Source organism: Salmo trutta, unplaced genomic scaffold (genome assembly GCF_901001165.1).
Source record: "Salmo trutta unplaced genomic scaffold, fSalTru1.1, whole genome shotgun sequence".
Lineage (NCBI taxonomy): Eukaryota > Metazoa > Chordata > Actinopteri > Salmoniformes > Salmonidae > Salmo > Salmo trutta.
In genome coordinates, this window is record NW_021823104.1 from 631,161 (window position 1) to 657,800 (window position 26,640).

Consider the following 26,640-nt stretch of genomic DNA (forward strand, 5'->3'; position numbering starts at 1 on the left):
TATACTGACACCTTTAAGGGGTAATACTGTGTTACCTTTATACTGACACCTTTAAGGAGTAATACTGTGGTACCTTTATACTGACACCTTTAAGGAGTAATACTGTGGTACCTTTATACTGACTACAAAAGGTATAAAGGTAACAGTATTACCCCTTAAAGGTGTCAGTATAAAAGGTACCACAGTATTTATACCTTTACTGTCTAGTATAACTATATCTAGATGGCTCAGTCAGTCCTGTCTAGTATAACTATATCTAGATGGCTCAGTCATTCCTGTCTAGTATAGCTATATCTAGATGGCTCAGTCATTCCTGTCTAGTATAACTATATCTAGATGGCTCAGTCGGTCCTGTCTAGTATAACTATATCTAGATGGCTCAGTCAGTCCTGTCTAGTATAGCTATATCTAGATGGCTCAGTCATTCCTGTCTAGTATAACTATATCTAGATGGCTCAGTCATTCCTGTCTAGTATAACTATATCTAGATGGCTCAGTCAGTCCTGTCTAGTATAACTATATCTAGATGGCTCAGTCAGTCCTGTCTAGTATAACTATATCTAGATGGCTCAGTCAGTCCTGTCTAGTATAACTATATCTAGATGGCTCAGTCAGTCCTGTCTAGTATAACTATATCTAGATGGCTCAGTCATTCCTGTCTAGTATAACAATATCTAGATGGCTCAGTCAGTCCTGTCTAGTATAACTATATCTAGATAGCTCAGTCAGTCCTATCTAGTATAACTGTATCTATGATCTTGACTCAGGAACTAAGAGATTTATATCAGAGAAACTGTTGATTAAAAGAGATTTACAGCATTTCTTGTACATAGTCCCCACTCATTTTAGGGGACCAAAAGTTATTGGGAAAAATTAACTTGTGTGTATTACATCAGTCAAAAGTTGAGTATTTGGTCCCGTATTCACAGCACTCAGTAACTACATCAAGCTGGACTCTACAAGCTGTTTGTTTTGTGTTTCAGATTATTTTGTGCACAACAACAAAAAAAGTGTCACAGTCCCAATACTTTTGGCGCTCACTGTATAATAACAAGATATTTACAAAGTCATTTACAAGTAAATTTATTGAAAACATACAGTATATTTATTGAAAACATACATCATTTAAGGTCTATGTGAAATTGCGATTATATTTTAGCGTGTGTGTGTGTGTGTGTGAGGCCAGTCAGTGTTCTGAGTCTCGGTGGCAGCGCTGCGTTGGCGTCTCCGTGCCAACGGGGGGAAGTGGCGAGAGGAGGCGGGGTTAGAACGCTCAGCGCCACGCTCGGAAGTTTCAGCAGCGACCATAACTCCTCCCCTCTGGTCACTACGGCGACAACGTCCTCCTCACTGCCACACCAGGAGACTGCTCCGTTACGAAGCTTAGAGAGGAACAGAGAAACCCTACACACACACACACACACACACACACACACACACACACACACACACACACACACACACACACACACACACACACACAGAGTAAGGAACGGCTGTAGTGTGTGTAATTGTGTGACTGTAGCATGTAGGACAGCAGTGAGCCTGTAGGACAGCAGTGAGGGACAGCAGTGAGCCTGTAGGACAGCAGTGAGGGACAGCATTGAGCCTGTTAGACAGCAGTGAGCCTGTAGGACAGCAGTGAGGGACAGTAGTGAGCCTGTAGGACAGCAGTGAGCCTGTAGGACAGCAGTGAGCCTGTAGGACAGCAGTGAGGGACAGCATTGAGCCTGTTAGACAGCAGTGAGCCTGTTAGACAGCAGTGAGCCTGTAGGACAGCAGTGAGGGACAGCTGTGAGGGACAGCAGTGAGCCTGTTGGACAGCAGTGAGCCTGTAGGACAGCAGTGAGCCTGTAGGACAGCAGCGAGCCTGTAGGACAGCAGCGAGCCTGTAGGACAGCAGCGAGCCTGTAGGACAGCAGCGAGCCTGTAGGACAGCAGTGAGGGACAGCAGTGAGCCTATAGGACAGCAGTGAGGGACAGCAGTGAGCCTGTAGGACAGCAGTGAGCCTGTAGGGCAGCAGTGAGGGACAGCTGTGAGGGACAGCAGTGAGCCTGTAGGACAGCAGTGAGGGACAGCAGTGAGCCTGTAGGACAGCAGTGAGCCTGTAGGGCAGCAGTGAGGGACAGCTGTGAGGGACAGCAGTGAGCCTGTAGGACAGCAGTGAGGGACAGCAGTGAGCCTGTAGGACAGCAGTGAGCCTGTAGGACAGCAGTGAGCCTGTAGGACAGCAGTGAGGGACAGCTGTGAGGGACAGCAGTGAGCCTGTTGGACAGCAGTGAGCCTGTAGGACAGCAGTGAGCCTGTAGGACAGCAGTGAGCCTGTAGGACAGCAGTGAGCCTGTAGGACAGCAGTGAGCCTGTTGGACAGCAGTGAGCCTGTAGGACAGCAGTGAGCCTGGAGGACAGCAGTGAGCCTGGAGGACAGCAGTGAGCCTGTAGGACAGCAGTGAGCCTGTAGGACAGCAGGGAACAGGAAGCCCATTGTGTGTGTGTGTGTGTGTGTGTTACCTGGGTATGAGGTCATGGGAACGGGAAGCCAGTTTAGCGAGCGCGCTCAGTAAGGAGGTAACCACCCTGGGGGAGGGGCTTCCAGAGGAAGTGATCTCGAAGAGGACTGCCTCCAATGTCTCGAAACAGGAAGTAACCAGATCCACAGAACACCGAGAGTCAAATGACACCGACAGGTACTCACCGAGTACCCACACCTACACACACACACACACACACACACACACACACACACACACACACACACACAGAGAGATACACAGATACACACACACACACACACACACACACACACACACACACACACACACACAGAGAGACACAGATACACAGATACACACACAGAGAGACACAGAGACACACAGAGACACAGATACACACAGAGACACACACACACACAGTTAACAAGATAGACACACACTCAGTCTCGATCTGTCACCATGTGTCTCTAAAGGTTTCTCTCTCACTTTGTTTATAATATAGTATAGTGTGTATATTATAGTATATATTATAGTATATAGTTCTCACCACATGTGTATATTATAGTATATAGTTCTCACCACATGTGTGTATATTATAGTATATAGTTCTCACCACGTGTGTATATTATAGTATATAGTTCTCACCACGTGTGTATATTATAGTATATAGTTCTCACCAATTGTGTATATTATATTATATAGTATATATTATAGTATATAGTGTATATTATAGTATATATTATAGTATACATTATATAGTTCTCACCACATGTGTGTATTATAGTATATAGTATATATTATTGTATAATTATAGTATATAGTGTATATTATAGTATATATTATAGTATATAGTGTATATTATAGTATATATTATAGTATATAGTGTATATTATAGTATATATTATAGTATATAGTGTATATTATAGTATATATTATAGTATATAGTGTATATTATAGTATATATTATAGTATATAGTGTATATTATAGTATATAGTGTATATTATAGTGTATATTATAGTATATATTATAGTATATAGTATATATTATAGTATATAGTGTATATTATAATATATAGTGTATATTATAGTATATATTATAGTATATAGTATATTTTATAATATATAGTTCTCACCACATTTGTATATATTATAGTATATAGTATATATTATAGTGTATAGTTCTCACCACATGTGTGTATATTATAGTATATATTATAGTATATAGTGTATATTATGGTATATAATATAGTATATGTTATAGTATATAGTATATATTATAGTATATAATAGCATATAGTATATATTATAGTATATAGTATATATTATAGTATATATTATAGTATATAGTTCTCACCACATGTGTATATATTATAGTATATAGTGTATATTATGGTATATAATATAGTATATGTTATAGTATATAGTATATATTATAGTATATAATAGCATATAGTATATATTATAGTATATAGTATATATTATAGTATATAGTTCTCACCACATGTGTATATATTATAGTATATATTATAGTGTATAGTGTATATTATAGTATATAGTGTATATTATAGTATATATTATAGTATATAGTATATATTATAGTATATAGTTCTCACCACATGTGTGTATATTATAGTATATATTATAGTGTATAGTGTATATTATAGTATATATTAGTGTATATTATAGTATATAGTGTATATTATAGTATATAGTGTATATTATAGTATATAGTGTATATTATAGTATATATTATAGTATATATTATAGTGTATAGTTCTCACCACATGTGTGTACAGGTCTTCTTTGCTGTTGATGTTAGTGGTGGTTCCAGCAAACTCTAGCAGCTCCCGTGATTGTTCAACAACCAGAGAGGGGTGGAGCTTACACAGCTTCAACAAGTGGTGGCTAAAAACTCTAGAGAGAGAAACGAGAGAGAGAGGAACGAGAGAGAGAGGAGAGAAACGAGAGAGAGACGAGAGAGAAACGAGAGAGAGGAGAGAAACGAGAGAGAGAAACGAGAGAGAGAAACGAGAGAGAGGAGAGAAACGAGAGAGAGAGGAGAGAAACGAGAGAGAGGAGAGAGAGAGGAGAGAAACGAGAGAGAAAGGAGAGAGAAAGGAGAGAAAGGAGAGAAACGAGTGAAACGAGAGAGACGAGAGAGAAACGAGAGAGAGGAGAGAGGAGAGAGGAGAGAGAAACGAGAGAGAGGAGAGAGAAACGAGAGAGAGAGAAACGAGAGAGAGAGGAGAGAGAAACGAGAGGAGAGAAACGAGAGAGGAGAGAAACGAGAGAGAGGAGAGAAACGAGAGAGGAGAGAAACGAGAGAGAAACGAGAGAGAAACGAGAGAGAAACGAGAGAGAGGAGAGAAACGAGAGAGAGAAACGAGAGAGAGGAGAGAAACGAGAGAGAGAAACGAGAGAGAGAGAGGAGAGAGAAACGAGAGAGAAACGAGAGAGAGAGGAGAGAGAGGAGAGAAACGAGAGAGAAACGAGAGAGAAACGAGAGAGGAGAGAGAGAGGAGAGAGAGAAAAAAGAGAGTTAGTTAACGAGAGAGAGTTAATGAGCAGATGAGCTCCTGAATTGTTCAGCATGTTTTTACCAAAAGATAGACTGAGGGTTGTATAAAAAGGTGGATTATTTTACAAGGACATATACAGGGTGATACCCTCCGCATCATCTACAGGGTGATACCCTCCGCATCATCTACAGGGTGATACCCTCCGCATCATCTACAGGGTGATACCCTCCGCATCATCTACAGGGTGATACCCTCCGCATCAACTACAGGGTGATACCCTCCGCATCATCTACAGGGTGATACCCTCCATCTACAGGGTGATACCCTCCGCATCATCTACAGGGTAATACCCTCCGCATCATCTACAGGGTAATACCCTCCGCATCATCTACAGGGTAATACCCTCCGCATCATCTACAGGGTGATACCCTCCGCATCATCTACAGGGTGATACCCTCCATCTACAGGGTAATACCCTCCATCTACAGGGTAATACCCTCCATCTACAGGGTGATACCCTCCGCATCATCTACAGGGTAATACCCTCCATCTACAGGGTAATACCCTCCATCTACAGGGTAATAACCTCCGCATCATCTACAGGGTGATACCCTCCGCATCAACTACAGGGTAATACCCTCCATCTACAGGGTGATACCCTCCGCATCATCTACAGGGTGATACCCTCCGCATCATCTACAGGGTAATACCCTCCGCATCATCTACAGGGTAATACCCTCCATCTACAGGGTGATACCCTCCATCTACAGGGTAATACCCTCCACATCATCTACAGGGTAATACCCTCCATCTACAGGGTGATACCCTCCATCTACAGGGTGATACCCTCCATCTACAGGGTAATAACCTCCACATCATCTACAGGGTGATACCCTCCACATCATCTACAGGGTAATACCCTCCGCATCATCTACAGGGTGATACCCTCCGCATCATCTACAGGGTAATACCCTCCGCATCATCTACAGGGTAATACCCTCCATCTACAGGGTGATACCCTCCATCTACAGGGTAATACCCTCCACATCATCTACAGGGTAATACCCTCCATCTACAGGGTGATACCCTCCATCTACAGGGTGATACCCTCCATCTACAGGGTAATAACCTCCACATCATCTACAGGGTGATACCCTCCACATCATCTACAGGGTAATACCCTCCATCTACAGGGTGATACCCTCCATCTACAGGGTGATACCCTCCATCTACAGGGTGATACCCTCCGCATCATCTACAGGGTGATACCCTCCGCATCATCTACAGGGTGATACCCTCCGCATCATCTACAGGGTGATACCCTCCGCATCATCTACAGGGTGATACCCTCCGCATCATCTACAGGGTGATACCCTCCGCATCATCTACAGGGTGATACCCTCCGCATCATCTACAGGGTGATACCCTCCGCATCATCTACAGGGTGATACCCTCCGCATCATCTACAGGGTGATACCCTCCACATCATCTACAGGGTGATACCCTCCATCTACAGGGTGATACCCTCCATCTACAGGGTGATACCCTCCATCTACAGGGTGATACCCTCCGCATCATCTACAGGGTAATACCCTCCGCATCATCTACAGGGTGATACCCTCCGCATCATCTACAGGGTAATACCCTCCGCATCATCTACAGGGTAATACCCTCCGCATCATCTACAGGGTAATAACCTCCGCATCATCTACAGGGTAATACCCTCCATCTACAGGGTGATACCCTCCGCATCATCTACAGGGTAATACCCTCCATCTACAGGGTGATACCCTCCGCATCATCTACAGGGTGATACCCTCCGCATCATCTACAGGGTGATACCCTCCGCATCATCTACAGGGTGATACCCTCCGCATCATCTACAGGGTGATACCCTCCGCATCATCTACAGGGTGATACCCTCCGCATCATCTACAGGGTGATACCCTCCGCATCATCTACAGGGTGATACCCTCCGCATCATCTACAGGGTGATACCCTCCGCATCATCTACAGGGTGATACCCTCCGCATCATCTACAGGGTGATACCCTCCGCATCATCTACAGGGTGATACCCTCCGCATCATCTACAGGGTGATACCCTCCGCATCATCTACAGGGTGATACCCTCCGCATCATCTACAGGGTGATACCCTCCGCATCATCTACAGGGTGATACCCTCCGCATCATCTACAGGGTGATACCCTCCGCATCATCTACAGGGTGATACCCTCCGCATCATCTACAGGGTGATACCCTCCATCTACAGGGTAATACCCTCCGCATCATCTACAGGGTAATACCCTCCGCATCATCTACAGGGTAATACCCTCCGCATCATCTACAGGGTAATACCCTCCGCATCATCTACAGGGTAATACCCTCCGCATCATCTACAGGGTAATAACCTCCGCATCATCTACAGGGTAATACCCTCCATCTACAGGGTAATACCCTCCATCTACAGGGTAATACCCTCCATCTACAGGGTAATACCCTCCATCTACAGGGTAATACCCTCCATCTACAGGGTAATACCCTCCATCTACAGGGTAATACCCTCCATCTACAGGGTAATACCCTCCGCATCATCTACAGGGTAATACCCTCCGCATCATCTACAGGGTAATACCCTCCATCTACAGGGTAATACCCTCCGCATCATCTACAGGGTGATACCCTGTAGATGATGCGGAGGTTATTACCCTGTAGATGATGCGGAGGGTAATACCCTCCATCTACAGGGTAATACCCTCCATCTACAGGGTAATACCCTCCGCATCATCTACAGGGTAATACCCTCCATCTACAGGGTAATACCCTCCGCATCATCTACAGGGTGATACCCTCCGCATCATCTACAGGGTAATACCCTCCATCTACAGGGTAATACCCTCCATCTACAGGGTAATACCCTCCATCTACAGGGTAATACCCTCCATCTACAGGGTAATACCCTCCATCTACAGGGTGATACCCTCCATCTACAGGGTGATACCCTCCATCTACAGGGTAATACCCTCCATCTACAGGGTAATACCCTCCATCTACAGGGTAATACCCTCCATCTACAGGGTAATACCCTCCGCATCATCTACAGGGTAATACCCTTCGCATCATCTACAGGGTAATACCCTCCGCATCATCTACAGGGTGATACCCTCCATCTACAGGGTAATAACCTCCATCTACAGGGTAATAACCTCCATCTACAGGGTAATACCCTCCATCTACAGGGTAATACCATCCACATCATCTACAGGGTGATACCCTCCATCTACAGGGTAATACCCTCCATCTACAGGGTAATACCCTCCGCATCATCTACAGGGTGATACCCTCCATCTACAGGGTAATACCCTCCATCTACAGGGTAATACCCTCCACATCATCTACAGGGTGATACCCTCCATCTACAGGGTGATACCCTCCATCTACAGGGTGATACCCTCCGCATCATCTACAGGGTGATACCCTCCATCTACAGGGTAATACCCTCCATCTACAGGGTAATACCCTCCATCTACAGGGTAATACCCCCCATCTACAGGGTAATACCCTCCACATCATCTACAGGGTAATACCCTCCACATCATCTACAGGGTGATACCCTCCATCTACAGGGTGATACCTTCCATCTACAGGGTAATACCCTCCATCTACAGGGTAATACCCTCCATCTACAGGGTAATACCCTCCACATCATCTACAGGGTAATACCCTCCATCTACAGGGTAATACCCTCCATCTACAGGGTAATACCCTCCGCATCCTCTACAGGGTAATACCCTCCACATCCTCTACAGGGTAATATCCTCCACATCATCTACAGGGTAATACCCTCCATCTACAGGGTGATACCCTCCATCTACAGGGTGATACCCTCCATCTACAGGGTAATACCCTCCGCATCATCTACAGGGTAATACCCTCCATCTACAGGGTAATACCCTCCGCATCATCTACAGGGTAATACCCTCCGCATCATCTACAGGGTAATACCCTCCGCATCATCTACAGGGTAATACCCTCCGCATCATCTACAGGGTAATACCCTCCACATCATCTACAGGGTAATAACCTCCATCTACAGGGTAATACCCTCCACATCATCTACAGGGTAATACCCTCCATCTACAGGGTAATACCCTCCACATCATCTACAGGGTAATACCCTCCGCATCATCTACAGGGTAATACCCTCCGCATCATCTACAGGGTAATACCCTCCGCATCATCTACAGGGTAATACCCTCCACATCATCTACAGGGTAATAACCTCCATCTACAGGGTAATACCCTCCACATCATCTACAGGGTAATACCCTCCATCTACAGGGTAATAACCTCCGCATCATCTACAGGGTAATACCCTCCACATCATCTACAGGGTAATACCCTCCATCTACAGGGTAATACCATCCATCTACAGGGTACTGTGAAGAGGTCCCCATAGTACATCACCCTTTAGATATTAAAGGCACCGAAAGAGTAGAGAAGCTCCTCATGGACAATCCAGACCAGCCCTTTATTTAACTAGGTGGCCAGTTGAGAACAAGTTCTCATTTACAACTGCGACCTGGCCAAGATAAAGCAAAGCAGTGCGACACAAACAACAACACAGAGTTACACATGGAACAAACAAGCGTACAGTCAATAACACAATAGAAAAAAGAAAGTGTATATACAGTGTGTGCAAATGGCATGAGGAGGTAAAGCAATAAATAGGCCATAGTAGCGAAATAATTACAATTTAGAAAATTAACACTGGAGTGATAGATGAGCAGATGATGGTGTGAAAAGAGCAGAAAAGTAAATAAAAACAGTATGGGGATGAGGTAGGTAGATTGGATGGGCTATTTACAGATGGACTATGTACAGCTGCAGCGATCGGTTAGCTGCTCAGATAGCTGATGTTTAAAGTTAGTGAGGGAAATATGAGTCTCCGGCTTCAGCGATTTTTGTAATTCGTTCCAGTCATTGGCAGCAGAGAACTGGAAGGAAAGGCGGCCAAAGGAGGAATTGGCTTTGGGGATGACCAGTGAGATATACCTGCTGGAGAGCGTGCTACGGGTGTTGCTATGGTGACCAGTGAGCTGAGATAAGGCGGAGCTTTACCTAGCATAGACTTATAGATGACCTGGAGCCAGTGGGTTTGGCGACAAATATGTAGCGAGGACCAGACAACGAGAGCATACAGGTCACAGTGGTGGGTAGTATATGGGGCTTTGGTGACAAAACTGAGATATTCTATAAGAGGAACAGGATATGGAGCTAATATTCTATAAGAGGAACAGGATATGGAGCTAATATTCTATAAGAGGAACAGGATATGGAGCTAATATTCTATAAGAGGAACAGGATATGGAGCTAATATTCTATAAGAGGAACAGGATATGGATCTAATAGTCTATAAGAGGAACACAATACTATGGAGCTGATATTCTATAAGAGGAACACAATACTATGGAGCTAATATTCTATAAGAGGAACAGGATATGGATCTAATATTCTATAAGAGGAACACAATACTATGGAGCTAATATTCTATAAGAGGAACACAATACTATGGAGCTAATATTCTATAAGAGGAACACAATACTATGGAGCTAATATTCTATAAGAGGAACACAATACTATGGAGCTAATATTCTATAAGAGGAACACAATACTATGGAGCTAATATTCTATAAGAGGAACACAATACTATGGAGCTAATATTCTATAAGAGGAACAGGATATGGAGCTAATATTCTATAAGAGGAACAGGATATGGAGCTAATATTCTATAAGAGGAACACAATACTATGGAGCTAATATTCTATAAGAGGAACACAATACTATGGAGCTAATATTCTATAAGAGGAACAGGATATGGAGCTAATATTCTATAAGAGGAACAGGATATGGAGCTAATATTCTATAAGAGGAACACAATACTATGGAGCTAATATTCTATAAGAGGAACACAATACTATGGAGCTAATATTCTATAAGAGGAACACAATACTATGGAGCTAATATTCTATAAGAGGAACACAATACTATGGAGCTAATATTCTATAAGAGGAACACAATACTATGGAGCTAATATTCTATAAGAGAAACACAATACTATGGAGCTAATATTCTATAAGAGGAACAGGATATGGAGCTAATATTCTATAAGAGGAACACAATACTATGGAGCTAATATTCTATAAGAGGAACACAATACTATGGAGCTAATATTCTATAAGAGGAACACAATACTATGGAGCTAATATTCTATAAGAGGAACAGGATATGGAGCTAATATTCTATAACAGGAACAGGATATGGAGCTAATATTCTATAACAGGAAGAGGAAATTGAGCTAATATTCTGTAACAGGAACAGGAAATGGAGCTAATATTCTATAACAGGAACAGGATATGGAGCTAATATTCTATAACAGGAACAGGATATGGATCTAATATTCTATAACAGGAAGAGGAAATGGATCTAATATTCTATAACAGGAAGAGGAAATGGATCTAATATTCTATAACAGGAAGAGGAAATGGATCTAATATTCTATAACAGGAAGAGGAACTCAAGCAGTAGAACATTGAGATATGAAGACGTTACTTTCGGTCAACGAAGATGTGTTTGTCAGGTATCGTCCTAAAACCAACACTAGACACTATGGAACACAAAGCTTTTACTATCTCATCCTGGAATATACAAGGTCAGAGGTCATCTGCCTTTAGCCTTAAAGAGCAGGAACCCAGACTTCATCAAAGACATTGGAAATACAGACACTTTCATCCTACAAGAAACATGGTACAGAGGAGACGGACCCACTGGTTGCCCTCTAGGTTACAGAGAGCTGGTAGTCCCATCCACCACACTACCAGGTGGTATAGAGGAGACGGACCCACTGGTTGCCCTCTGGGTTACAGAGAGCTGGTAGTCCCATCCACCACACTACCAGGTGGGTGGTATAGAGGAGACGGACCCACTGGTTGCCCTCTAGGTTACAGAGAGCTGGTAGTCCCATCCACCACACTACCAGGTGGTATAGAGGAGACGGACCCACTGGTTGTCCTCTAGGTTACAGAGAGCTGGTAGTCCCATCCACCACACTACCAGGTGGGTGGTATAGAGGAGATGGACCCACTGGTTGCCCTCTAGGTTACAGAGAGCTGGTAGTCCCATCCACCACACTACCAGGTGGTATAGAGGAGACGGACCCACTGGTTGTCCTCTAGGCTACAGAGAGCTGGTAGTCCCATCCACCACACTACCAGGTGGTATAGAGGAGATGGACCCACTGGTTGTCCTCTAGGTTACAGAGAGCTGGTAGTCCCATCCACCACACTACCATAGTGAAGGTGTAAACTTGGCAGTAGTAAGCGTAAACAGTCTGACGTTTCAGCTCCCCTATCAAATCTAAACATTTCAAGCAGACAACCTTAGAAAATGACAAATGGTTTGATGAAGAATGCAAAAACCTAACAAAGAAATTGAGAAACCTGTCCAACCAAAAACATAGAGACACAGAAAACCTGAGTCTACGCCTTCACTATGGTGAATCACTAAAACAATACAGAAATACACTACGGAAAAAGAAGGAGCAGCACGTCAGATATCAGCTTAGTACAGCGCCTTCAGAAAGTATTCAGACCCCTTGACTTTTTCCACATTTTGTTACGTTACAGCCTTATTCTAACATGGATGAAATTAAACAAATCCTCAGCAATCTACACACCATACCCCATGATGACATCACAATACCACATGATGACATCACAATACCCCATAATGACATCACAATACCCCATAATGACATCACAATACCCCATAATGACATCACAATACCCCATGATGACATCACAATACCCCATGATGACATCACAATACCCCATGATGACATCACAATACCCCATGATGACATCACAATACCCCATAATGACATCACAATACCCCATAATGACATCACAATACCCCATAATCAAATCAAATCAAATTTATATAGCCCTTCGTACATCAGCTGATATCTCAAAGTGCTGTACAGAAACCCAGCCTAAAACCCCAAACAGCAAGCAATGCATGTGAAAGAAGCACGGTGGCTAGGAAAAACTCCCTAGGAAAAACTCCCTAGAAAGGCCAAAAACCTAGGAAGAAACCTAGAGAGGAACCAGGCTATGAGGGGTGGCCAGTCCTCTTCTGGCTGTGCCGGGTGGAGATTATAACAGAACATGGTCAAGATGTTAAAATGTTCATAGATGACCAGCATGGTCAAATAATAATAATCATAGTAATTGTTGAGGGTGCAACAAGCACGTCCGGTGAACAGGTCAGGGTTCCATAGCCGCAGGCAGAACAGTTGAAACTGTTACAGCCTCATTCTAACATGGATGAAATAAAACAAATCCTCAGCAATCTACACACAATACCCCATAATGACATCACAATACCCCATAATGACATCACAATACCCCATAATGACATCACAATACCCCATAATCTACTCATTCCAGTATTTCCTTATTTTTTAATTGTTATACTATATTAGTGAAGACGTAGTAACCAAAAAAGTGTTAAACAAATTAAAATATATTTTATATTCTTCAAAGTGGCCCCCCCTTTCTCTCAACCACCTTCTTGAGGAATGCTTTTCCAACAATCTTGAAGGAGTTCCCACATATGCTGAGCACTTGGTGGCTGCTTTTCCTTCACTCTGCGGTCCAACTCATCCCAAACCATCTGAATTGGGTTGAGGTCAGGTGATTGTGGAGTCCAGGTCATCTGATCAGTACTCCATCACTCTGTGGTCCAACTCATCCCAAACCATCCGAATTGGGTTGAGGTCAGGTGATTGTGGAGTCCAGGTCATCTGATCAGTACTCCGTCACTCTGCGGTCCAACTCATCCCAAACCATCTGAATTGGGTTGAGGTCCGGTGATTGTGGCGGCCAGGTCATCTGATCAGTACTCCATCACTCTCCTGTGATGGAGTGGATGGACAAGGCCACCAGACTATTACATTGACCCCCCATCCATTGGTTTTGTACACTGCTGTTACGTTTATTTATTTAATATTTTTAATCGCAGGCCCCCGTCCCAGCAGGAGGCCTTTTGGGAGGCCGTCATTGTAAATAATTATTTGTTCTTAACTGACTTGCCCAGTTAATTAAAGGATAAATAAAAAATATATATACTCGCTGTTTATTATCTATGCAGTCACTTCACCCCTACCTACATGTACACATTACCTCAACTAACCTGAACCCTTCACCCCTACCTACATGTACACATTACCTCAACTAACCTGTACCCTTCACCCCTACCTACATGTACACAATACCTCAACTAACCTGTACCCTTCACCCCTACCTACATGTACACATTACCTCAACTAACCTGTACCCTTCACCCCTACCTACATGTACACATTACCTCAACTAACCTGTACCCTTCACCCCTACCTACATGTACACATTACCTCAACTAACCTGTACCCTTCACCCCTACCTACATGTACACATTACCTCAACTAACCTGTACCCTTCACCCCTACCTACATGTACACATTACCTCAACTAACCTGTACCCTTCACCCCTACCTACATGTACACATTACCTCAACTAACCTGTACCCTTCACCCCTACCTACATGTACACATTACCTCAACTAACCTGTACCCTTCACCCCTACCTACATGTACACATTACCTCAACTAACCTGTACCCTTCACCCCTACCTACATGTACACATTACCTCAACTAACCTGTACCCTTCACCCCTACCTACATATCCACATTACCTCAACTAACCTGTACCCTTCACCCCTACCTACATGTACACATTACCTCAACTAACCTGTACCCTTCACCCCTACCTACATGTACACATTACCTCAACTAACCTGTACCCTTCACCCCTACCTACATGTACACATTACCTCAACTAACCTGTACCCTCACCCCTACCTACATGTACACATTACCTCAACTAACCTGTACCCTTCACCCCTACCTACATGTACACATTACCTCAACTAACCTGTACCCTTCACCCCTACCTACATATCCACATTACCTCAACTAACCTGTACCCTTCACCCCTACCTACATGTACACATTACCTCAACTAACCTGTACCCTTCACCCCTACCTACATGTACACATTACCTCAACTAACCTGTACCCTTCACCCTTACCTACATGTACACATTACCTCAACTAACCTGTACCCTTCACCCCTACCTACATGTACACATTACCTCGACTAACCTGTACCCTTCACCCGTGTACCAGTGTGGACTAACCGGTGTATCTCTGCAGTGTATCTGGGGATGTTCAGCAACAGGCTGCTTCTCTCCAGCAGCACCAACACCAGCTGGGCCAGCAGCCTCTCATCTGATACCTAAACACACACAGTTACCACGGTAACACACACACACACACAGTACTTATATACACAAAATACATGTTTTATCTCTGACTTATTCTGGTTGCAGCCTGTGTGTGTGTGTGTGTGTGTGTGTGTGTGTGTGTGTGTGTGTGTGTGTGTGTGTTACTGTGGTAACTGTGTTGAAGTAGACATGCAGCAGCACTGGAACACATTGAGCTGATTGGATGACTCTGGACCAATCAGCTGCCTCCATCAGCAGGTCATGGAGCACGCTCAGTCTGTCCATGGTATCACCTGGGGAGAAATACAGTAATGTTACTGTAGTGGTATTACAATAGTGGTATTAGAGTAGTGGCATTTACAGTAGTGGTATTACAGTACAATAGATGTATTACAATAGTGGTATTATAGTATTACAGTAGGTGTATTATAGTATTACAGTAGTGATATTACAGTAGTGGTATTACAGTAGTGGTATTACAGTAGTGGTATTACAATACAGTAGATGTATTACAATAGTGGTATTATAGTATTACAGTAGGTGTATTATAGTATTACAATAAAGGTATTACAGTAGGTATATTACAGTAGGTATATTACAGTAATGGTATTACAGTAGGTATATTACAGTAGTGGTATTGCAGTAGGTATATTACAGTAGTGGTATTGCAGTAGGTGTATTACAGTATTACATTAGGTGTATAGTATTACAGTATGTGTATTACACTAGTACAGTAGTGGTATTACAGTAGGTGTATTATAGTATTACAGTAGGTGTTTTACAGTAGTGGTATTACACTAGTAATATTACAGTAGTGGTATTATAGTATTACATTAGTAGTGGTATTACAGTAGTAGTGGTATTACAGTATTACAGTAGTAGTGGTATTACAGTAGTAGTGGTATTATAGTATTACAGTAGTAGTGGTATTACAGTATTGGTATTACAGTTTTACAGTAGTAGTGGTATTACAGTATTATAGTAGTGGTATTACAGTAGTGGTATTATAGTATTACAGTAGAAGTGGTATTACAGTATTATAGTAGCAGTGATGGTATTACAGTATTGGTATTATAGTAGTACAGTAGTAGTGGTATTACAGTAGTATAAGTAGTATCAGTAGTATTACCAGACCCCGCCTCCCCTCTCAACAGGAACAGGAAGAGGCCTCTATGGGCGGGGCTTCGGAAAGCTTCCAGCGATGACAGACCACGGCCCCCTGGCTCTGACACAGGGAAGCAAGCAGACCTGACGGGCACAGATCACCGTGTTACATGTGTATTCTGCACTGCTCTGATGTTTCCCTGAAATGCTTCTAGGAACATTGTGAATGTTATTGATTGATTTGTTATTACGCCATCTTACAGAGATAACTTAGAATACACTACGTATTTACTGTGTGTACAGTTGAAGTCGGAAGTTTACATCCACTTAGGTTGGATTCATTAAAACTTGTTTTTCAACCACTACACAAATTTCTTGTTAACAAACTATAGTTTTGGCAAGTCGGTTAGGACATCTACTTTGTCCATGACACAAGTCATTTTTCCAACAATTGTTTACAGACAGATTATTTCACTTATAATTCACTGTATCACAATTCCAGTGGGTCAGGAGTTTATATACACCAAGTTGACTGTGCCTTTAAACAGCTTGGAAAATTCCAGAAAATGATGTCATGGCTTTAGAAGCTTCTGATAGGCTAGTTGACATCATTTGAGTCAATTGGAGGTTTACCTGTGGATGTATTTCAAGGCCTACCTTCAAGTTAAACAATTTAAAGGCAATGCTACCAAACACTAATTGAGTGTATGTAAACTTCTGACCCACTGGGAATGTGATGAAAGAAATAAAAGCTGAAAAAAAATCACTCTCTCTACTATTATTCTGACATTTCACATTCTTAAAATAAAGTGGTGATCCTAACTGACCTAAAACAGGGAATTTTTACTAGGATTAAATGTCAGGAATTGTGAAAAAGTGAGTTTAAATGTATTTGGCTAAGTTGTATGTAAACTTCAGAGTTCAGCTGTGTATGCATTCTGTCTGTACGTCTGTGTACCTGAGCTGTAGGGTGAGAGCAGCAGTGAGACAGGGCAAGTCCAGTAGAGAGTGTAGCAGCTCCACTGCAGTCCCAGACGTGACCAGAGAGGGCAGCACATCCACATAGTCAGATACCAGGCCTGGACTGTCCCACGCTAGGAACTACAACACATAGTCAGATACCAGGCCTGGACTGTCCCACGCTAGGAACTACAACACATCCACATAGTCAGATACCAGGCCTGGACTGTCCCCACGCTAGGAACTACAGCACATCCACATAGTCAGATACCAGGCCTGGACTGTCCCACGCTAGGAACTACAACACATAGTCAGATACCAGGCCTGGACTGTCCCACGCTAGGAACTACAACACATTGTCAGATACCAGGCCTGGACTGTCCCACGCTAGGAACTACAACACATAGTCAGATACCAGGCCTGGACTGTCCCCACGCTAGGAACTACAACACATAGTCAGATACCAGGCCTGGACTGTCCCACGCTAGGAACTACAACACATCCACATAGTCAGATACCAGGCCTGGACTGTCCCACACTAGGAACTACAGCACATCCACATAGTCAGATAGCAGGCCTGGACTGTCCCATGCTAGGAACTACAACACATAGTCAGATACCAGGCCTGGACTGTCCCACGCTAGGAACTACAACACATCCACATAGTCAGATACCAGGCCTGGACTGTCCCACGCTAGGAACTACAACACATAGTCAGATACCAGGCCTGGACTGTCCCACACTAGGAACTACAACACATCCACATAGTCAGATACCAGGCCTGGACTGTCCCACGCTAGGAACTACAACACATAGTCAGATACCAGGCCTGGACTGTCCCACGCTAGGAACTACAACACATAGTCAGATACCAGGCCTGGACTGTCCCACGCTAGGAACTACAACACATCCACATAGTCAGATACCAGGCCTGGACTGTCCCACACTAGGAACTACAACACATCCACATAGTCAGATACCAGGCCTGGACTGTCCCACACTAGGAACTACAACACATCCACATAGTCAGATACCAGGCCTGGACTGTCCCACACTAGGAACTACAGCACATCCATATAGTCAGATACCAGGCCTGGACTGTCCCCACGCTAGGAACTACAACACATAGTCAGATACCAGGCCTGGACTGTCCCACGCTAGGAACTACAACACATAGTCAGATACCAGGCCTGGACTGTCCCCACGCTAGGAACTACAACACATAGTCAGATACCAGGCCTGGACTGTCCCACACTAGGAACTACAGCACATCCACATAGTCAGATAGCAGGCCTGGACTGTCCCACGCTAGGAACTACAACACATAGTCAGATACCAGGCCTGGACTGTCCCACGCTAGGAACTACAACACATAGTCAGATACCAGGCCTGGACTGTCCCACGCTAGGAACTACAACACATCCACATAGTCAGATACCAGGCCTGGACTGTCCCACGCTAGGAACTACAACACATAGTCAGATACCAGGCCTGGACTGTCCCACGCTAGGAACTACAACACATAGTCAGATACCAGGCCTGGACTGTCCCACGCTAGGAACTACAACACATAGTCAGATACCAGGGAAGTAGTGGGTCCACAGTGTTATAATGGGCGGGGCGTTACCTTGAGCAGGTTAGGGAAGTAGTGGGTCCACAGTGTTATAAAGGGGGCGGGGCGTTACCTTGAGCAGGTTAGGGAAGTAGTGGGAGTACAGCGGTACGGAGGAGTGTAGCTGCAGCTGATTGGCTCTGATGAAGGACAGCGTCTCGTGGGCCAGATAGGGGTCGTTGAAACACTCGGCCGGGAGAACTCCGAACACACACCTCCACACACACTCACTGTCCACCGCTGCAGCCTCGCCTACACACACACACACACACACACACACACACAGAGACAGAGACACACACACACCACACACACACACCACACACAGTAAGTACACACTAACTCTATCCTCCACACCCCCCCCCCCTCACCGTGGTTCAGGTAGAACTGAGCGATGGGCAGGAGGACTCGGCTGCAGGACAGGTCAGAGTTCAGACGGCCGAACAGCGACTTCACACACGGGAACGCCCGATACACACAACCAGCATCCTCTACACACACACCGTCCAGGATACACACTGCCTCCACCAGGCACTGAGAGACACACACACACAGAGAGAGGATTGTAGGGGACAGGGTTACTACAGCAGTATGACTGTATGGTGTGTGATTGTAGGGGACAGGGTTACTACAGCAGTATGACTGTATGGTGTGTGATTGTAGGGGACAGGGTTTCTACAGCAGTATGACTGTATGGTGTGTGATTGTAGGGGACAGGGTTACTACAGCAGTATGACTGTATGGTGTGTGATTGACAGGGTTACTACAGCAGTATGACTGTATGGTGTGTGATTGTAGGGGACAGGGTTACTACAGCAGTATGACTGTATGGTGTGTGATTGACAGGGTTACTACAGCAGTATGACTGTATGGTGTGTGATTGTAGGGGACAGGGTTTCTACAGCAGAATGACTGTATGGTGTGTGATTGTAGGGGACAGGGTTACTACAGCAGTATGACTGTATGGTGTGTGATTGTAGGGGACAGGGTTACTACAGCAGTATGACTGTATGGTGTGTGATTGTAGAGGACAGGGTTTCTACAGCAGTATGACTGTATGGTGTGTGATTGTAGGGGACAGGGTTACTACAGCAGTATGACTGTATGGTGTGTGATTGTAGGGGACAGGGTTTCTACAGCAGTATGACTGTATGGTGTGTGATTGTAGGGGACAGGGTTACTACAGCAGTATGACTGTATGGTGTGTGATTGTAGGGGACAGGGTTACTACAGCAGTATGACTGTATGGTGTGTGATTGTAGGGGACAGGGTTTCTACAGCAGTATGACTGTATGGTGTGTGATTGTAGAGGACAGGGTTTCTACAGCAGTATGACTGTATGGTGTGTGATTGTAGGGGACAGGGTTACTACAGCAGTATGACTGTATGGTGTGTGATTGTAGGGGACAGGGTTACTACAGCAGTATGACTGTATGGCGTGTGATTGTAGGGGACAGGGTTTCTACAGCAGTATGACTGTATGGTGTGTGATTGTAGGGGACAGGGTTACTACAGCAGTATGACTGTATGGTGTGTGATTGTAGGGGACAGGGTTACTACAGCAGTATGACTGTATGGTGTGTGATTGTAGGGGACAGGGTTACTACAGCAGTATGACTGTATGGTGTGTGATTGTAGGGGACAGGGTTTCTACAGCAGTATGACTGTATGGTGTGTGATTGTAGGGGACAGGGTTTCAACAGCAGTATGACTCACTGCTTTCTGGAGCTCTGTGTCTGTTCTCTTCAGCGCCTCTGAAACAGAAGAAAACAGTCTTTACAACACAGGGACACATTGGGATTTCTAAACATACTGCGGTCACTCTGGTCTATGAGGCAGTAGTGTAGGGGTTAGGGCACATACTGCGGTCACTCTGTTCTACGAGGCAGTAGTGTAGGGGTTAGGGTGTAGGGTACATACTGCGGTCACTCTGTTCTATGAGGCAGTAGTGTAGGGATTAGGGTGTAGGGTACATACTGTGGTCACTCTGTTCTATGAGGCAGTAGTGTAGGGGTTAGGGTGTAGGGTACATACTGCGGTCACTCTGTTCTATGAGGCAATAGTGTAGGGGTTAGGGTGTAGGGTACATACTGCGATCACTCTGTTCTACGAGGCAGTAGTGTAGGGGTTAGGGTGTAGGGTACATACTGCGGTCACTCTGTTCTACGAGGCAGTAGTGTAGGGGTTAGGGTGTAGGGTACATACTGCGGTCACTCTGTTCTATGAGGCAGTAGTGTAGGGGTTAGGGTGTAGGGTACATACTGCGGTCACTCTGTTCTATGAGGCAGTAGTGTAGGGGTTAGGGTGTAGGGTACATACTGCGGTCACTCTGTTCTATGAGGCAGTAGTGTAGGGGTTAGGGTGTAGGGTACATACTGCGGTCACTCTGTTCTATGAGGCAGTAGTGTAGGGGTTAGGGTGTAGGGTACATACTGCGGTCACTCTGTTCTATGAGGCGTTGGCAGTACTCGAAACTCTTTTCTCTCAGACGTTCTTTAGGAGGAAGGAGTCTGCTGGAGGACGAGGTGGCTGAAACCATGGAAACCACAGAGCCGTCCACCTCCGACCTGTCGTCTGGGGCCACAGAGAGGTCAAGGGTTAAAGGTCAGGGACGGACTGGACTGACCAGTTAAAGCAACACACTGTAAAATGAGCATAACACCAATGAAACAAATCCATGACATGTTTACATGCAAATAGTTGATTTGAAGAGACAAGTAGGCTGAAGGTCTGAGCCATCTAATAGACAGTCAGCCAGCCAGTAGTCAGCCAATCAGTCAGCAAGCCAGTCAGCTAGACTGCCAGTCAGCCAGCCAGTCAGTCAGCTAGCCAGTCAGTCAGCTAGTCAGCTAGCCAGCCAGTCAGCTAGCCAGCCAGCTAGTCAGCCAGTCAGTCAGCTAGCCAGTCAGCTAGTCAGCCAGTCAGCTAGTCAGCCAGTCAGCTAGTCAGCCAGTCAGTCAGCTAGTCTGCTAGTCAGCCAGTCAGTCAGCCAGTCAGCCAGTCAGTCAGCTAGTCAGCCAGTCAGTCAGTCAGCCAGCCAGTCAGTCAGCTAGTCAGTCAGTCAGCCAGCCAGTCAGTCAGCTAGTCAGCCAGCCAGTCAGCTAGCCAGTCAGCTAGCCATAAGCTAGCTAATCAGCTAGCCAGCTAGTCAGCTAGCCAGTCAGTCAGCTAGCCAGCCAGCCAGCCAGTCAGCTAGCCAGCCAGTCAGCCAGCTAGCCAGCCAGTCAGCTAGCCAGTCAGCTAGCCAGCCAGTCAGCCAGCTAGCCAGCCAGTCAGCTAGCCAGTCAGCTAGCCAGCCAGTCAGCTAGCCAGTCAGCTAGCCAGCTAGCCAGTCAGCTAGCCAGCTAGCTAGTCAGCTAGCCAGCCAGCCAGCTAGCTAGTCAGCTAGCCAGCCAGCCAGCTAGCTAGTCAGCTAGCCAGCCAGCCAGCTAGCTAGTCAGCTAGCCAGCCAGCCAGCTAGCTAGTCAGCCAGCCAGCTAGCTAGTCAGCTAGCCAGCCAGCCAGCTAGCTAGTCAGCTAGCCAGTCAGCCAGCTAGCTAGTCAGCTAGCCAGTCAGCTAGTCAGCTAGCCAGCTAGCCAGTCAGCTAGTCAGCTAGCCAGCTAGCCAGTCAGCTAGCCAGCCAGTCAGTCAGCTAGTCAGCTAGCCAGCCAGTCAGCTAGCCAGTCAGCTAGCCAGCCAGTCAGCCAGCCAGTCAGCTAGCCAGCCAGTCAGCTAGCCAGCCAGTCAGCCAGCCAGTCAGCTAGCCAGTCAGCTAGCCAGTCAGCTAGCTAGTCAGCTAGCCAGCTAGCCAGCCAGTCAGCTAGCCAGTCAGCTAGCCAGCTAGCCAGTCAGCTAGCCAGTCAGCAAGCCAGTCAGCTAGCTAGTCAGCTAGCCAGTCAGCAAGCCAGTCAGCTAGCTAGTCAGCTAGCTAGTCAGCTAGCCAGCCAGCCAGCTAGTCAGTCAGCTAGCCAGCCAGTCAGCTAGCCAGCCAGTCAGTCAGCCAGCTAGCCAGTCAGCTAGCCAACCCCCACACACACACACACACCTTACCATGGAAGGAGAACCCCCCTGACCGTGGAAGAAGGAGAACACCCCCCCCACACACACACACCTGCGTCTGTGCTGTTGTTGCCGTCCGTTACGTTGTGGTATGTGATCAGCCAATGGCGTAGCAGAGAGAAACTGTAGAGGTTCATCCATTGGTCATCTGAGAAGGCTTGGCTGACACACAGCACCGTGAAGAAATCCCCACACACACAGCCATCCAGCTCCACCACTGGCCCCGGCTACACACACACACACAGAGAGAGAACACACACACACACACACACACACACACACACACACACAGAGAGAACACACACACACACACAGAGAGAACACACACACAAACACACCATTTAGAAAATAGATTCAGAACGTCCACATGTTTCATTACAGTTGTGTATGTAAATATAATGCAGTGATTTGATTGGTTAAATAATTAAAGGTCACCTGACGTATTCGAGGGCCAGTGAAAAACCCTCCTGACGAAGCCACACCTCCCTGCTGAACGCTGGCGTAGCGCAGCCAATCAACAAGCCTCTTACTGAGCAGGGTCACATGATCTAGACACACACACACACACACATCACAGTAGTTAGTATATTCAGATAGCTAGGTGGACAACCACATATTACAGTAGTTAGTATATTCAGACAGCTAGGTAGGACAACCACATATTACAGTAGTTAGTATATTCAGATAGCTAGGTGGGACAACCACATATTACAGTAGTTAGTATATTCAGATAGCTAGGTGGACAACCACATATTACAGTAGTTAGTATATTCAGATAGCTAGGTAGGACAACCACATATTACAGTAGTTAGTATATTCAGATAGCTAGGTGGACAACCACATATTACAGTAGTTAGTATATTCAGATAGCTACGTGGACAACCACATATTACAGTATTTAGTATATTCAGATAGCTAGGTGGCACAACCACATATTACAGTAGTTAGTATATTCAGATAGCTAGGTGGTACAACCATATATTACAGCAGTTAGTATATTCAGATAGCTAGGTGGAAAGCCACATATTACAGTAGTTAGTATATTCAGATAGCTAGGTGGACAACCTCATATTACAGTAGTTAGTATATTCAGATAGCTAGGTGGACAACCACATATTACAGTAGTTAGTAGTATATTCAGATAGCTAGGTGGGACAACCACATATTACAGTAGTTAGTATATTCAGATAGCTAGGTGGGACAACCACATATTACAGTAGTTAGTATATTCAGATAGCTAGGTGGGACAACCACATATTACAGTAGTTAGTATATTCAGATAGCTAGGTGGACAACCACATATTACAGTAGTTAGTATATTCAGATAGCTAGGTGGACAACCACATATTACAGTAGTTAGTAGTATATTCAGATAGCTAGGTGGGACAACAACATATTACAGTAGTTAGTATATTACGATAGCTAGGTGGAACAACCACATATTACAGTAGTTAGTATATTCAGATAGCTAGGTGGGACAACCACATATTACAGTAGTTAGTATATTCAGATAGCTAGGTGGGACAACCACATATTACAGTAGTTAGTATATTCAGATAGCTAGGTGGACAACCACATATTACAGTAGTATATTCAGATAGCTAGGTGGACAACCACATATTACAGTAGTTAGTAGTATATTCAGATAGCTAGGAGGGACAACCACATATTACAGTAGTTAGTATATTCAGATAGCTAGGTGGACAACCACATATTACAGTAGTTAGTATATTCAGATAGCTAGGTGGGACAACCACATATTACAGTACTTAGTATATTCAGATAGCTAGGTGGACAACCACATATTACAGTAGTTAGTATATTCAGATAGCTAGGTGGGACAACCACATATTACAGTAGTTAGTATATTCAGATAGCTAGGTGGGACAACCACATATTACAGTAGTTAGTATATTCAGATAGCTAGGTGGGACAACCACATATTACAGTAGTTAGTATATTCAGATAGCTAGGTGGGACAACCACATATTACAGTAGTTAGTATATTCAGATAGCTAGGTGGACAACCACATATTACAGTAGTTAGTATATTCAGATAGCTAGGTGGACAACCACATATTACAGTAGTTAGTATATTCAGATAGCTAGGTGGGATGACCACATATTACAGTAGTTAGTATATTCAGATAGCTAGGTGGGACAACCACATATTACAGTAGTTAGTATATTCAGATAGCTAGGTGGGATGACCACATATTACAGTAGTTAGTATATTCAGATAGCTAGGTGGACAACCACATATTACAGTAGTTAGTATATTCAGATAGCTGGTGGACACCACATATTACAGTAGTTAGTATATTCAGATAGCTAGGTGGTACAACCAACATATTACAGTAGTTAGGTATATTCAGATAGCTAGGTGACAACCACATATTACAGTAGTTTAGTATATTCAGATAGCTAGGTGGCACAACCACAGATTACAGTATTAGTATATTCAGATAGCTGAGGTGGTACAAAGCCATATATTACAGCAGTTAGTATATTCAGATCGCTAGGTGGAAAGCCACAGTATTACAGTAGTTAGTATATTCAGATAGCTAGGTGGACAACCTCATATTACAGTAGTTAGTATATTCAGATAGCTAGGTGGACAACCACATATTACAGTAGTTAGTAGTATATTCAGATAGCTAGGTGGGACACCACATATTAACAGTAGTTAGGATAATATCAGATAGCTAGGTGGGACAACCACATATTACAGTAGTTTAGTATTCAGATAGCTAGGTGGGAGACAACCACATAGTACAGTAGTTAGTATATTCAGATAGCTAGGTGGACAACCCATATTACAGTAGTTAGTAGATTCAGATAGCTAGGTGGACAAACCACATATTACAGTAGTTAGTATATTCAGATAGCTAGGTGACAACCACATATTACAGTAGTTAGTAGTATATTCAGATAGCTAGGTGGGACAACCAACATATTACAGTAGTTAGTATATTCCGATAGCTAGGGGGACAACCACATATTACAGTAGTTAGTATATTTCAGATAGCTAGGTGGGACAACCACATATTACAGTAGTTAGTATATTCAGATAGCTAGGTGGACAACCACATTTACAGTAGTTAGTATATTCAGGATAGCTAGGTGGACAACCACATATTACAGTAGTTAGTATATTCAGATAGCTAGGTGGGAACAACTCCATATTACAGTAGTTGTATAGTCATAATTCAGATAGCTAGGTGGGAACCACATATTACAGTAGTTAGTAATATTCAGATAGCTAGGTGGGACAACCACATATTACAGTAGTTAGTATATTCAGATAGCTAGGGTGGACAACCACATATTTACATGTAGTAGTATATTCAGATAGCTAGGTGGGACAACCACATATTACAGTATTAGTATATTCAGATAGCTAGGTGGACAACCACATATTACAGTAAGTTAGTATATTCAGATAGCTAGGTGGACAACCACATATTACAGTAGTTAGTATATTCAGATAGCTAGGTGGACAACCACATATTACAGTAGTTAGTATATT

General features: G+C 44.3%; 2 protein-coding genes across 6 annotated transcripts in view; one reads left to right on the forward strand and one right to left on the reverse strand.

The window, feature by feature from the left end:
- Window positions 1-26,640, forward strand: part of LOC115188923 (AP-5 complex subunit zeta-1) — a 389,472-nt gene that overhangs the window by 324,333 nt on the left and 38,499 nt on the right. The window lies entirely within an intron of this gene.
- Window positions 1,068-23,669, reverse strand: LOC115188949 (AP-5 complex subunit zeta-1; the record flags this gene model as incomplete). The annotated part of the gene is made up of 13 exons (XM_029747777.1): window positions 1,068-1,404; window positions 2,513-2,709; window positions 4,275-4,407; window positions 15,310-15,407; window positions 15,562-15,689; window positions 16,526-16,644; window positions 17,459-17,601; window positions 19,146-19,324; window positions 19,444-19,606; window positions 20,789-20,826; window positions 21,506-21,646; window positions 23,164-23,338; window positions 23,547-23,669. Coding segments are annotated over 13 exons (1,893 nt in total), but the record flags the coding sequence as incomplete, so codon positions are not given.